General features: G+C 49.2%; 1 protein-coding gene across 1 annotated transcript in view; it reads right to left on the reverse strand.

The window, feature by feature from the left end:
• The window catches only part of angpt1 (angiopoietin 1), a 132,668-nt gene that overhangs the window by 3,721 nt on the left and 112,549 nt on the right, over positions 1 to 16,398 (reverse strand). Inside the window, 1 exon segment of the mRNA XM_084312941.1 lies at positions 1,886 to 2,016. Coding sequence (XP_084169067.1) covers positions 1,886 to 2,016 — 131 coding nt within the window.

Genomic DNA, 16,398 nt, shown 5'->3' on the forward strand with positions numbered 1-16,398 from the left:
CACACACACACACACACACACACACACACACACACACACACACACACACACACACACACACACACACACACGTTAGATGCCCACAATGTTCCCATGAGGATTCATGTTTAGTGTCCTTTCAGTTTCCAGGCCAGGGATTTTTTCCCTTGACTTGTAAAAACAGTAGAGATGTCTTCCCTTAGCAAAACACCAGGCTGCGGAACACTCAGCTCTCTGTGTTCAGGGCGGGGGTAGAGGTGGGGGTGACGGGTGGGGCACCTCCGCCTGTCATTGTGTCCTCCCTGTGTTCTGCTAATGGGTGATACAGTGTGTGTGTGTGTCCATGTGTCTGTTGTTATCGTTAATATACATGCTACAGTTTATCCACGGTAAATGTGCCAACAGTCCTTCATATGTATCATCAGAACGACAATTGTAGAAATACAGCAGAGAAGGTGTGTCGCCCCCCCCCCCCCCCCCCCCCCCCCCAACTTTTCCAGCCACTAACAATAACTATTGGACATCTCCTCCACACTTGTAAATACTTTGATATAATTCACATGGTACATGTGCTATACTTAGCCCGCCGCTGGGCTCGGATCAGCTGCTTGCTGGCTAACCCAGCAGGCCTCCGTGTACACACGTGCCGTCATGCCTCTCTCTCGAGGCTGTGGCCATAGGTCTATGAACCCCGGGAGCCTATTTATCAAGAGTCAGACGGCGTTGATCTGCGAGCGAACGCCAATTTTCCTTGACCACTCGCCTCTTGCGATGACCTAAGAGGGGAAACCGAACCTTGCATCCATACTTTGATTACTTTGATTAGCGCCAGGCCCAGGCCAACGCGAGGCCGCCTCACACGGTGACAGACGTGGTCATTGGGCTCCACTTACCGAGCACGAGAATTAGAGTCATTTTAAATCCCTCTGACACTTGGGACCCGGCCCAGGGACTTCTATAGCATGCTTGTTTTCCACCCACAGTGCACAGAGGTGGAGAGCGGCTGCAGACACTCAGAGTATAGCCCTATTGGATGTCCATCCGACTGTGATTGGTCTCGTTAGCCCAGTTCAACCTCATACACAGAACAGGTTGTTGCCATAATGCTAATGACTGGGCAATGAACATTGTGCAGTTGGCCACACATCAGCCAATTAGGGAGAATTGTTTTTGAACTGGTAGATAACGTTACGGTGTAGCTCTATGACATTGTATTACAGTGTTGTTTGTGCCATTTATCAATATATTACCCATCAGCTTTACGGGGAACGTATAGGTGGCGTGAAACAGAAGTGGGTCGCAGGTGGGCACATCATTTTTTACCAGCTACACCAGTCGCATAGTTGTCGAAGGATGCGCCTTTCACCGGGGATCTGTCACGGCTTGTCACATTATAATCTCTTCGGTTTGTGTCCATTTTCAAAGTTGATTGTGCAAAGGGTGTATTGTTTTAATGCTTTGAGAATGGATGCAAACCCAAGAGATGGCATCATTGTTAGGATATTGAAACATAAACATTTGATCAGCTCTGACAGATGATATGATATGATGTGATACATTTATTTATATTGCGTTATTATTATTTAGATGTTCAAAATATGATTTGAAAAAGGTATTCCTTTTGCTCTAGAACAACACGGATCTGGTGTAGCTGGTTATGGGGGAAAAACATGCCCCACTGCACTCAGACCTGCTTCTGTGACATACCCCATGACGCTGTAGTGTTCTAGGCATGCATGTACACTTTTAAATGAGTACTCTTTACTCTTTACACACAGATAACCCTGCTTTCTTAGTTTCAACATTACGAGGTATCTTCTCTCTTTCTGCACATATGTATCATCGTGTCATCATTGTGTCATGTTCATTGTTATAATATTACACTGTCTGGACGGGCTGCGCTTACCCCCAGTCAGCATGAGAGCGCACTTGCACATGCAGTTGTCGTTGTCCACGTCTTTGGTGCTGAAGTCTGCTCCGTGGATCACCAGGCTGCTCTGTCTGCCTGCCGTACCGCTGTGGCTCTTCAGGAATAACCTGTGAGATGATGGGGGGGGGGAGAGGAGAATGAGGAGGAGGAGAAGGAGGAGAAAGAGGAGAGGGAATAGGAGAGGGAGGAAAAGGTGAAGTAGGAGAGAGAAGAGGAGAGGGAGGAGGAAGTGGAGGAGGAGAGAGAAGAGGAGAAGGAGGAGGAGGATAGTAAAAGAGGGGGACAATACGGCGGTGTGAGCAATGTAAGCAATAAAGACAGAAAGAAGACATAATACACTGTAAGAGTCGTCTCCGGAGAGATATATCTCCTGCCGTGATTGACCGCAACTGCTCTCCACAAACAGTTTCACACCTGGAACAACATTTAGAGTGAGAGAGAGATAGCTCCTCGAAATAGACAGAATGAGAAAGGGGGAAAAAAATAATGAAGTGTAAGGAATGTCTGGGAATCCAAATGTCCACCTGCTGGGCCACAGTAGGACAATTTACACCACAGCGGGGAAGAGAGTACAAAAGACCAAGTCATTACAGACGGGCCCTTTACAGTAGCTCAGAGGGCAGAAGAAAACCTATAAGAGCACTATATAACCGTCAGTCTTGTATATCTAATAAAAGCTGGATAAGCTATGAGGTATACAGTACTCCCGTTGGGTCATATGTGGTTAGCAATATGTGGCTCAAGTACACAATGATTCTCCTTGTCTTTACTCTCAGTACCTGCTTCCTGCTGTCCTTCCTGAGTTCGTATGTCACATTCCTCGCCGTCAGACAGCCTATTACAATGCAGAGCGCAGCCGAGGAGCCAGACTGAAGCCTTTGCTTTTACACATGTTTCACAGGAGTGGAGGTGAACACTGCCGGTGTGCGTGTGCTGGGTTCCTTTGATCTCGGAGACACTGGGCGACACCCGGGAGCAGTGTTGCATTGCTCATATCAACACTGGTTGCACGCACGCTAATGACGCCACGTGCACGCACGCTCCCGGGCGCGTGCACACGCTCCCACACATTCGCATACATGTTCCCTCGCATAAGGACAGACTAAAGACAGTGCCTAATTGCCTCTACGAATGGAATGTAACACCTGACGACCGGCGCTATTGATATGCAAAGTAGCCAGGTGGGTACTTAGCGAGTTGGGGCATCAGTCGAGTGCAGCGCATTCCTGTGTGCACGTGAGTGCACATCCGTGCATGTGCGTGCACGCGCTTCTTCACGTCGTGCAACCACGTCCCATGAGCAACGCATCCCTGCCCGGGAGACTGAACCGTTTGAAACCATACAGTACAGTAACTGTTGTGAAGGGCCAGATTAAACCGAATATATATATTTGTTTGTATATATATATTTAATTGTATTTGTATATTCTCTAATATTCCCTGATATCCCTTGTATATTCCTTGTACAATATGCATTGAATATCCATTCTAGCCTACTGAACATCCCATAATAGTCTCCATTCTACTATTGGTCGAGACCTTGGTGCCAGGCTGCCATACCCCTCAGACCCAGTTCAAACGTACCGCTCCACATGTACGAACAAGTCCTAGTTCCGCGTAGGAATCTGGCTACCGCACCACTAATGGGACTATTTGTTCATAGTGCGTATATATACTGCGCTACTAAAGTAGGACTTTCTTTTCAGTCCAGTTTCTTACCCTCCAATAGAGTCACAGACGTAAAGCCTCCCCGCGACGCCACGTGTGGGAGTAAGGCCAAGTTCGCCTACCATCGGTATTGAGACATCGTGTATATTAATATTTGAATAGTCATATTTGGCACTATATCGTCGAGTTGGACGTAGTCTATTAAGCTAATAATAGTCTGTTAATATATAGTGCTTCGTGCGGTGAGAATACTACCGTAGTCAGTACCCCATCGTTTCGGGCAGAGAACTGGCTGCTTACCCAGGGTGGTTGACCCCATGTGAAGCTGCACCCGAGGAGCCCCAGAGCCGACGAGCGAGTGGACCTGTATACCGGATTATTCTACCGACGACAGCCCGCCTTCCCAGGCACGGATTATGCTTTGTATACTTTGATTATTCCATGGATAAAGACCCCCGACACTGCCGTGTGTTGGAACCCCCCCCCCTGGAGAGGACGCAAGGTGAGGAGACGCTCTGCAAGACGAGGTCGCTTCACGTCTCTCCCCCGTGGACCGGAGAGAGCCGGCCCACAAAGAGTCCACCTGCTTTCATCTGTGGTCCAAGGATCGCCGGCGCATTGAACGGCACTACAGTGGGTTCACCTGGGATACCCTTGGCCGGACGAGGCAGCCGGATTCTACCCCCCCCCCCCCTCCTACTCCTGTCGGCTTACAAGCGACCGGATTAACCCCCTCTAGTGTATCTAGTATATAATCATTAAAGTATCATTGCTGTTATTCCTTAACTATTCCAGGTCGTATATTTACCACCTGCGCCTTCAGAGATTGGACATTCTCTATTGATATACCGACGAATACTCTTTGCCATAAAAGTGCATACTATTTCAATTCATAAATGTAATTAAGTGATTAAGTGCTTGTTCTACACACCATCGCTGTGTAGAAATAAAGACCTGTTTCGACTTCGTACATTTGTGTTGGATCCGTTTCATCTACGTGAGAGTGTTTATGATAATATATTTATGCCGTGTACTGGGTGGCCGAATATTAAGTACAAAGGTAGTGGTAGTAAGTATCATATCTAGTAATACAGTCAGGGAATTGTACCCCTCAGTTACAATTGGTCCTTCGAGCCGGAGGGTAATTAGTGTAATATTAATATAGTGTTATTAATATTGAAATGGCCTATGATGAACACTCCACGAAACGATCCTCCTAACCAACGCCCGCAGCGCGAACGACGGCTCCCTCAGTACTTAGAGGCTTACGCTGTCAGTCAACAACCTAGTCTTCTACTAACAGTAAACGCGGTAAAACTAGAAAGTAAAAGTATGTCTAACCCCAACGCCCAGACTACCCCGACCATAGAGGCCCCTACGGGCTCTAATGTAACTGACCAAGTTCACGGTGGGGACCAGTGGGAACCAGACATGACTTCACACCCCGCCAGTACTGAAGAAGTAGTCCCCGATGAGTCCCGGGAGGAATACAACGCTACCGAGAGAGAACTCGGCACGGAAGAAGACGGGGAGAGCACCGTGGAGATAGAACTCCAAGGCTCCGCAAGGAGTACCCCGAGGGAAGGCCCCCCTATACAACCGCCTTCTCCCAGCGAGGCAGAGAGGACCCTACAGCAGGCCTTCCTCATCAGCCTGAACGCCGCTGCTGAACGCGACCGACTGCAGATCCAGCAGCGAAGCGAACACGAGCTGATACGTCTAGAAATAAGACGCATTCAGATGGAAGAGAATGTGGCCCGAGAACGAGCCGGTGCTCAACGGGACGCAGCGCGCGACAGACAGCAGTCGCAACTAATAGAACAGCTGATCAGACGGACAACACCCTCTCCCTCCGCCAGAGGCTCCAGGAACTCGTCTAGACACACCTCCAGGGCGGCATCCCCTAGCCGAGTAAACAACCCTGAACTTGACCAACAGACGAGGTCTATACCCCCCACAGACCACCTCCCCCCACCGGTCCAAGCGAGACCTAGCAACCGGGAAGGAGCAGCATATCCTGTGGAGAGGCTAAACCAGAGACTACAAGCACTGGATGACCTAACTGAAGACGAAGAGGAAGAGGAGGAGAACCACGCCCGAAGACAGCACAGTACTCTACCGGACCAGGAGGCCCGGTACAGCCCAGGCTATACTCCCGCGGAGCTGCGCTACAGACCCCCGACTCTATACCCGGGTGAGCACGACGCACGACCCGCACCGAGGAACAGCACCTGGACAAGCGGGCCATGGTACACTGCCGGTACCAGCCCATACCAAGGAGCGGGAGGAGACTCGCCTAGGAGGCCTCTCCCCCAACGCTCGCCGATGTATCCACAGTCAGCGTCATACATTGGCACGCCTATGGTACCCGACTTCACCCAAGAGAACCGGGCCCAGTATACAGAACTCCGCATGTGTCTGGAGACCATGTTGGTGGATGTATTGGATGAACGCCACAAATACGCCATCCTACTGAAGCACTTAAAGGTACCCGCGCACATAATATAGCGCTCGCCTACGCGACTTCCACCACCCCATACACAGCAGCGCTGGTAGCATTGGACCAGAGGTATGGGCGCATATGGGATTACGTGATCCAGGAGATCCGACACATCGACCGCTTACCCCCAGCAATAGACAATCGAGCACTGGACGACCTGTTCATCAGAGTGCAGTCCCTGGTAGGGATGTTGGGAGCGCAAAGAGAGAAGGGGAGGCATGAACTTTACGCAACTCAAATGTGGAAAGGATCCTGGAGAAGCTGCCGCCCGCTCGTCAGGAGCGCTTTAGGCGGCAGAGGGACCACAGAGACCCGAATGGCCCCGAACCGAACCTCCTCGATCTAGCAGACTTCCTGGCGAGAGAAGTCAGCAGCCTACGGCTAGATACATTCGGACGGAGCACCCCTGGCTCCAGAGAAGGAACCAGACGACTAAATGATGGAAGAAGATCGGTGACTGTGATGCACCAATCGGAGTCAGTACCGAGCAGCAGGAGCCACAGTACCCCCTCCAGAACGGAGAAGTGGAAGATAGTGTGCCCCTACTGTGAGAAAGAACACTGGCTAGCGCAATGTGACTCCTTCCCCAAGCTGAACGCGGAGGAAGCAGGTCAATGGATAAAGTCCAACAAGCGCTGTTTTCGCTGTGCGCACTCACACATGGCAGCCGAATGCCGCTTAAAGAAAAGGTGCACCAAGTGCGATGGAGCCCATCTGGACATACTTCACGACAGTAACAGACGGCGCCCTTCACCTGCACCATCCAGCCGCAAAGCGAGCGTCATGTACATCGATCCCGCCAGCAGCAGTGGAGCCCGAGTACTCCTAAAAGTAGTGCGTGTGACACTAAGCTACCAGAATAAAGTCCTGGACACTTACGCCGTCCTCGATGACGGGTCAGAGAAGACCCTGCTGCTCGCCTCCGCTGCGGCCCAGCTAGGGCTGCGGGGAAGCGAAACCCAAATGACAATTCGGACAATAAGACGAGATTTGAAGACGATAAAGGGCGAGAATGTCTCATTCTCTATCGCAGCAAGCGGCCAGCCTGAGCGACGGTACCAGATTGCAGACGCTTTCACCAGCCAAGAAATAGGACTGTCGCGGTACACATACCCCGTCGCCAAGCTGATGGAGAAATATGCACATCTGCGCAAGTTACCGATCCCGCTCATAGACAATGCTATGCCGACCCTGTTGATAGGCTCCGACCATGCAGACCTCATTGTCCCGATAGACCGGGTTCATACCGGACCCCGAGGCTGTCCTGCAGCAGTCGAGACCCGTTTGGGATGGACTCTCCAAGGCCCGCTCGCCAAATCTCTCAACCGAAGTACAGCCACTAGATGTCTCCACTCCCGAGTCACAGAGGGAGAAACCGCACTCCTGCAACACGTAGATCGGCTATGGACCTTGGAACAAATGCCCTTTAAGAACGGAAAGAAAGACATTCGCTCTAAAGATGACATTTACGCCATTCACCTCCTCGAGACAGGGACCAAGAGAGTCCCGGTCAACGGCGTGTTGAGATACGCCACGCCACTCCTGCGGCGAGAAGGAATGCCTACTTTCCACGCCAAGACAGACGCCACAGAACGGTACCTGCTGAACACGGAGCGGCGCTTAGCCAAGAACCCCGCCCAAGAGAGTGTATACCGCGCTGAGATTGAGAAGCTCATCACAGCGGGACACGTCACAAAGATGGACATTAAAGAGGCTGACCAGACCACTGAATCGTGGTACGTGCCCCACCACAAGGTCCATCACAACGGTAAAGACCGCATAGTATTTAACTGCAGCTACCAGATCGGATCCCAAAATCTGAATAAAGAGTTACTGCCCGGTCCCACACTCGGCCCCTCCCTACTCGGCGTTCTACTCCGCTTCCGCCAGGAAAAGGTGGCCATCAGCGGGGACATTAAAGGAATGTTCCTGCAGGTGAGATTAGTAGAGGCGGACAAGCCCCTGTTACGGTTCCTATGGAGAGAGAAGCCAGGAGATGAGCACCCAGCCATCTACCAATGGGAAGTCCTCCCCTTCGGAACGACGTGCAGCCCCTGCTGTGCGACATTTGCACTACAGAAACATGTAGCAGAGGACCCAGCAGCGGACGAAGAGGTCCGACACAGCGTAAAGAACAGCTTCTACGTAGACAACTGTCTACAAAGCCTTTCAACCCAGGAAGAAGCCGAGGCTCTCCTGATTAAACTCCGCGCCTCATTAATCAAAGGCGGCTTTGATCTCAGGCAGTGGGCCAGCAGCGATCCGCAAGTACTGCGCAGCCTCTCCTCCGAGGACAAGGCAGCCAGCAGCGAGACCTGGATGGCTACAATCCCGGGAGAAGCCCAGGAGATGACCCTGGGATTGGTGTGGCGATTCAAAACAGATTCGCTTCACTACAGACACAAGCCCCTGACTACGGAGCAGGGAAGGCCGGCGGCGGCGCCGACCACCAGACGGAGTGTGTACACAACACTCGCCCGACAATATGACCCGCTAGGATGTATTCTACCGTACACCACCAGGGCAAAAATGATTGTACGAGCCTTGTGGGACAAGGACCAGGGCTGGGACGACCCCATTCCCGCACACCTTGCATCCACCTGGAGAGAGTGGGAGATGGAGCTCCACTCACTCCCAGGCGTTAATATGCGCCGAAGCTACTTCCCACCCACGGTGAGGCCAGAGACATGTAAAATGGACTTACACGTCTTCAGTGACGCCTCAGAGGTCGCATACGGATCAGTAGCCTACTTGCGGGCCCAAGACCAGGGGGGAGAGATCTACACAGCATTTGTCCTCGCCCGCTCGAGAATAGCCCCACGCAAGCAACAATCTATCCCACGTCTAGAGCTCTGCGCAGCCCTAGCCGGAGCGCACCTAGCCACGCTCATCCAACGTGAGCTCACCATACCGGTGTCTAGAACAATCCTGTGGTCAGATTCCACGACGGTACTCGCCTGGATCAAATCGGACTCATGCAAGTACAAAGTCTTTGTGGGAGTCAGAGTCACCGAGATTCAAGACTTAACCGAAGAGTTAACCGGAGAAACAGAGTGGCGCTACGTTGATACAAAACAGAACCCAGCTGACGTCATCACCCGGGGGATGCCCCTGGATGACCTCACCCGTTGCAATGTCTACAGTGACGGCCCCGCATTCCTAAGACTCCCGGAAGGACAGTGGCCCATGCCTATCCCGAGGGAAGCAAGTCCAGAGGAGGTGGAAAATAAGAAGTCTGTGTTCTGTGGATTGAGCACCGTAGCCTCCACCGACCCTAACATAGACGATTGCACGTCCATAGAGAGTGCACAACAAAGAACATTCCTGCGGTACCACCCGGAGTGCAAGTCCCCCGCTGATATGTCAGCAGCTAACTACGAGGAAGCAGAATTGCTTCTACTGCAGCGAGCCCAGAGAGACTCGTTCCCCGATGAATTGGCCTGTCTACAGGGAGGAAAGCCCGTCCCATCCGACAGCAGATTAATTCACCTGGCCCCCGAGAGCGACGCTCATACCCTCATCAGAGTGGGTGGTCGCCTACGCAGAGCCCCCAATCTACCGGATGACATTAAATACCCGATCGTATTGAACAGCCGACACAAGGTCACAGAGCTGATTATAAAGAAATACGATGAGGATGTACATCACGCAGGAGCAGAAAGAGTCTTCGCGGAAATCAGACGTCGTTACTGGATCCTACAAGGAAGAGAGGCGGTACGACGCTTCCAGCGAACATGTCTAGACTGCCGCAAGTGGCGCGCGCAGCCCAGCATACCAAGGATGGCTGACCTTCCTCCATGTCGCCTCCGAATCGGTGACAAGCCATTCCACTCAACGGGTATGGACTGCTTTGGCCCGCTGCACATAAAGAAAGGAAGAGGAACCGAGAAGCGGTGGGGTATTGTATTCAAATGCATGACCACCAGAGCGATACACATCGAGCTTCTCCCGACCATGAGCACAGACTCATTCCTTATGGCCTTCCGAAGATTCACATCACGGAAAGGAAGACCGTCTACCCTATTGTCCGATCATGGGACAAACTTCAAAGGCGGCGAAAGAGAGCTGAGAGAGAGCTTCCAAGCTATGGGCCCAGAACTTAAGACCCACCTCGCTCCAGCACAGGTTGATTTCCAATTCAACCCCCCAAACGCACCCCACTTCGGTGGCACTTGGGAACGAGAAGTGCGCTCCATAAAGACAGCCCTGTACGCAGTACTTGGGGCCCAGACTGTGGCGGAAGAAGTCCTAATGACAGTCCTCACGGAGATTGAGGGAGTACTTAACTCGAAGCCCCTCGGATATGTCTCCAGTGATGTGGCGGATATCGACCCAGTTACCCCCAACACACTCCTGATGGGGCGGCTAGATCCTGCATTACCCCAGACAATGTACCGGCCTGAAGAAGCGAACGGCCGACGAATGTGGAGGTACAGCCAAGTATTAGCCGACAAGTTTTGGAACAGTTTCCTACTGCACTACCTACCGTCTCTACAGACCCGCCAGAAGTGGGTAAAGGAGAGAGACAATTTGACAGAAGGAACAGTCGTCATGATTATTGATCAATCACTGCCCAGAGCTATGTGGCCGGCCGGCCGCGTAAGCAAAGTGATCACCGGTGCCGACGGCAAGGTCCGAGCAGCTGAAGTGCTCGTCCAGGGTCGCACTTACACCCGTCCCGTGGCGAGGCTCATAGAACTGCCTCGACTCCCAGACACAATCGATGATGACCATGACCCTACAACCCTATGACTTTGTGAAGTTGACTGACCCCTACAGCAAACCCTTATGTGTAAATAGACAACGCGATTAATCTGTCTCTGTTTAACTGATTAGGTCTGGGACCTATTCAGGGGGTGGCTGTTGTGAAGGGCCAGATTAAACCGAATATATATATATTTGTTTGTATATATATATTTAATTGTATTTGTATATTCTCTAATATTCCCTGATATCCCTTGTATATTCCTTGTACAATATGCATTGAATATCCATTCTAGCCTACTGAACATCCCATAATAGTCTCCATTCTACTATTGGTCGAGACCTTGGTGCCAGGCTGCCATACCCCTCAGACCCAGTTCAAACGTACCGCTCCACATGTACGAACAAGTCCTAGTTCCGCGTAGGAATCTGGCTACCGCACCACTAATGGGACTATTTGTTCATAGTGCGTATATATACTGCGCTACTAAAGTAGGACTTTCTTTTCAGTCCAGTTTCTTACCCTCCAATAGAGTCACAGACGTAAAGCCTCCCCGCGACGCCACGTGTGGGAGTAAGGCCAAGTTCGCCTACCATCGGTATTGAGACATCGTGTATATTAATATTTGAATAGTCATATTTGGCACTATATCGTCGAGTTGGACGTAGTCTATTAAGCTAATAATAGTCTGTTAATATATAGTGCTTCGTGCGGTGAGAATACTACCGTAGTCAGTACCCCATCGTTTCGGGCAGAGAACTGGCTGCTTACCCAGGGTGGTTGACCCCATGTGAAGCTGCACCCGAGGAGCCCCAGAGCCGACGAGCGAGTGGACCTGTATACCGGATTATTCTACCGACGACAGCCCGCCTTCCCAGGCACGGATTATGCTTTGTATACTTTGATTATTCCATGGATAAAGACCCCCGACACTGCCGTGTGTTGGAACCCCCCCCCCTGGAGAGGACGCAAGGTGAGGAGACGCTCTGCAAGACGAGGTCGCTTCACGTCTCTCCCCCGTGGACCGGAGAGAGCCGGCCCACAAAGAGTCCACCTGCTTTCATCTGTGGTCCAAGGATCGCCGGCGCATTGAACGGCACTACAGTGGGTTCACCTGGGATACCCTTGGCCGGACGAGGCAGCCGGATTCTACCCCCCCCCCCCCTCCTACTCCTGTCGGCTTACAAGCGACCGGATTAACCCCCTCTAGTGTATCTAGTATATAATCATTAAAGTATCATTGCTGTTATTCCTTAACTATTCCAGGTCGTATATTTACCACCTGCGCCTTCAGAGATTGGACATTCTCTATTGATATACCGACGAATACTCTTTGCCATAAAAGTGCATACTATTTCAATTCATAAATGTAATTAAGTGATTAAGTGCTTGTTCTACACACCATCGCTGTGTAGAAATAAAGACCTGTTTCGACTTCGTACATTTGTGTTGGATCCGTTTCATCTACGTGAGAGTGTTTATGATAATATATTTATGCCGTGTACTGGGTGGCCGAATATTAAGTACAAAGGTAGTGGTAGTAAGTATCATATCTAGTAATACAGTCAGGGAATTGTACCCCTCAGTTACAGTAACACTGTACGCTTAACTCGAAGGAGCGCAGAGAGCCTATTCTAAAGGGTGTGACTGTGAATCTTTTTTTAAATCTTTTTATTTGTACAGATTGAGAAAGCATGTTAGGAAGCCACAGACATACAGTAACCGTAGTGCTCTACACAACACCATAGGCCTCCCAGGGGGACGGTCAGGCTATAGAAGCATAACATGTGGAACCTGTAAATCACTGAGCTCCAGCTGTACTGGTGAGAGACGCAGAGATCCAGCCGCTGGGCAGAGGAGGGGAGGGGGCGTACAGGAGCTCCCCACCCCCTATTTTGGGGCACCTTGGCTGGGGGAGTGGGGGTGGACAGATTGACTGGGGTGGTTTGTTTTGTGTAGACTAACGTATGGCTTTAAAGGCATACCATGACACAAGGAATGTACAGCTCCATCTGATACCTGTGCCAAAAAGTACACCACCTCTTTTTCCATCTTTAACAATTAATTTACATGTCACTTCGACTTACCATCTCAAAAGCGATTCAGACGGAAAAATAAATTCTCATCTAAGACCCAAAATCACTCATTTCAAAACGGACTTATATGGTTCTTCGTCTGAGGGATTCGACTAATCCTGAGATGAGGGAAAGCAGATTGGCATACCCCCTCAACCCCCGCCCCCCCCCCCCCCCCCCCCCCCCATGGCCCACCTTGACTGTGGGACTGGGAGTAGACAAATTGGGCGGGTTGTTTTGTGGAGAGACTGACATATCAATGACAATCAATTAACAAACCATGCGATCCGCGTCAAACGTGTGATAATGATACTGTATGATGTGACTCTATACTGATGACAAGTATGACTAACTGAATGAATAAATTAAGCAGTGTTCCAAATAAGGCTGCGGTTACACCTTTCGTTTCATTTTAGTTTCATTGTCATACGCGTTTCGCCACGACGTCCTGCGCCTCGAGTCACACTTTCGTTTTTTTTTTGTTTTTGTCACCTGAGCACACTGATGTAGTACACTGCCAAAGCAGTAGGTGGCAGTAGGTGGCGAACATGAAGGCAATTTCAACCAATCAGAACTTGAATGTGCCAATACACTTCCTGGTAGCTCCAGCAAAGAAAATGTCAACAAGGCAGACGCCTATGGGCGCCACCATCTTGCCTATTTACTCAATGCAGCAATTCTTTTTCAGCAAAGCCTAATAAAAGTGCAATAAACAAAACGGATACATTCACTGTGTGTTCTGCTTGTCATTTGTTGATTAAACAAAACTAACATCAACACAAGTGACCACCAAGAGCGGATAGTTTAGTCTAAAAAAAGATCGGTAGCATTGTTAGCTGCATGCTAACGTCAATGGAGTATGCCATTATAACAGTATAGCATTGTGGCTAGAAGCTAACGTTAGCTCACGCTATTTAGCCAGCACCAATCTGATGATATCGAGAGCTATCAGTAGTTAGATAACATTAGAGACAACGCTGTGTGTATTAAACAAAGGTGAATAGATGACTGGGCCATTTTGTTTAATGCTTGTTAAGTTGAAAGAGGAGCTTTGAGCTAACAGGATCTGATAGCTCACGTTAGCCAGCTGCTCATGCAATCGGTAATGCTAGCAGAATGAATGGATGTAAACTTTATTTAACATATTGCATATGGGTACAATACAATACGGCTCAATACAAACAATTGTTAAGGGAATGCAGACTGTTGTAGCTTGGACTGGGATCCTTATAACAATAACTTGACAACACATGGTAGCTGCAGCTATTTGGGACAGCTCTGCCTCTGCCCCAAACACACACACACACACACTCTGTTGTCACCGGAAGGGCACGCAGATGGTATCTACTGCGCATGGGCGTTTTCGCAACACCGGCTCATGCAGACTACACGCTGTTGTCGGCGCGTTTTTTAGCGGTTCTCCAAAACGCAAATATTTAGCGTTTCAGCCGTATACAAAAAAAAACGCCAAAAAACGCATTTCTGTGTAATAGGGACATGAAACGTATTCAAAAACGTATAAAAAAACGCCACAAAAACACCAGTCTAACCATGGCCTAAGTTACCGTCAACTGTTAGCTAATGAGCTAATGAGAATGATCACTGAATCATTTGTGGACATTACTCATCCGCTGAACATTTGAGGCAGATTATTAACACCACATCTCCTGCTGTTCTGTTTTTTTTCTTTTTGCCTTTTTATCATTCGTTCCAATCTCCTAATTGAGTCATTATGCCAACTCCTCCGATGCATGTGGAGTTGCCAGCCGCTCCCTGATCCCCTCCTTGCTGAACAGGTGCCCCGACCAACCCCCTACCACTGCTGGGATTTGAACCCAGAGTCTCTGCGGTGGTAGGCGAGTATACATAGAACTCTACACTACCCAGCCGCGCCTTGCTGTTTTGTTCTATTGTGAGATTGTGCTCGTTTCCTGGCCCAACAAATTAAAACATAATATAATAGGATTTTTTTTTGTATTAAAGCTATAGTTGTGCACAGAATCAAACATGCACTATAAGACGCCAGAACACAGATGGCTGTAGTTTGTTTATTAATTGTCACAATAAAATACACATACTTTACGGTGAAATGCTTGGTTCTGTATGAGCCCCTGAGAGTGTGATTCATACAGTAAAAAAAGTAAGTAAAAAAGTAAAGAGGAATATGCAATATACATATACAATATACAATACAATATACAATCTAAAGTACAACCTAGGTACAATCAATCAATCAAATGTATTTATATAGCACGTTTAAACATGACGCTTGTCAACCAAAGTGCTTCACATAGCTAAGCTAAGTACAAAGACCATCTGACATGGTCAACACACATAGACACAGTCGTAAAAAAGGCGAAGCAGCGCCTCTACCACCTGAGACAGTTAAGGAAGTTCAGAGTATCGGGGAAGATACTCCAGTCCTTCTACTCCGGAGCTGTAGAGAGCATCTTGACTGGAAACATCACTGCCTGGTATGGAAACAGCACGGCACAGGACAAGAAGGCCCTACAGAGAGTGGTGCGCTCTGCCGAGCGTACCACGGGTATTGCACTACCTCCCCTGCAGGTTCTATACAACAAGAGGTGCAAATCCAGAGCCTGCAGAATAATGAAAGACCCTCACCACCCCAATAACAGCCTGTTCCAGCTGCTGAGGTCAGGCAGACGCCTGCGAACACCAGCTACTAGGACAGAGAGGCTTCGGCTCAGCTTCTTCCCCAAGGCCATCAGAGCCTTGAACAATGAACACTGAACTCTCCACACACAAGCACACATTAGCACACACACGATACGCACGCTGTGCACGCTCGCACACTAGCAGCCACTTTAACATGAGAAAGCACTCACTCATGCTGCACACGCCCACACTTATGGCCACAAAGGAAAGGTCACTTTAAAAATAGTATAGTAACGGTGTATTGCACTACCAAGGGACCTAGCATGTCCTTCATGCTCTGTAAATAACTATGTACAAATACCGTGATGTCCCACTATGTTACCTGTTTATTGCACAATGTTGTTTATTGGATTCCATTATATGTTGTACTACTGTATTGCACATCGTTGCGGGCAAGACCACCCGCATTTCATTGTATACTTGTATGCCGTGACAAATAAAACTCTTGACTTGACTTGAAAGAAAAGTATAAAATAAACTGAAAAATAAAATAAAATCAACGGATAGACAAAGGAAAAACAGAACAACACATCAACAAGTACGGCAAGAGTCAAAGTGAGTCAGGGAAGGCCAGGCGATATAGGTGGGTTTTGAGTTTTGATTTAAAAGACTCAATGGAGGGGGCAGATTTAATGGACATGGGGATGCTGTTCCAGAGGTCAGGGGCTGCGACCGCAAAAGCACACCCCCCCCTAGACTTGAAGTACAATCTAAGTACAGTGAGTAAAAATTAGTAAACAGTGAGGTACAATGCAGAAAATGAGGTACAAAACTTTAAAATATACTAGATATATACTAAATATAAATATAATAAATATACTAAAACTAGAAATATCTACAGCAAGAATTTTAGGTGTCAGTG

Source organism: Notolepis coatsorum (assembly GCF_963971535.1).
Source record: "Notolepis coatsorum genome assembly, chromosome: 4".
In the NCBI taxonomy this organism is placed as follows: domain Eukaryota; kingdom Metazoa; phylum Chordata; class Actinopteri; order Aulopiformes; family Paralepididae; genus Notolepis; species Notolepis coatsorum.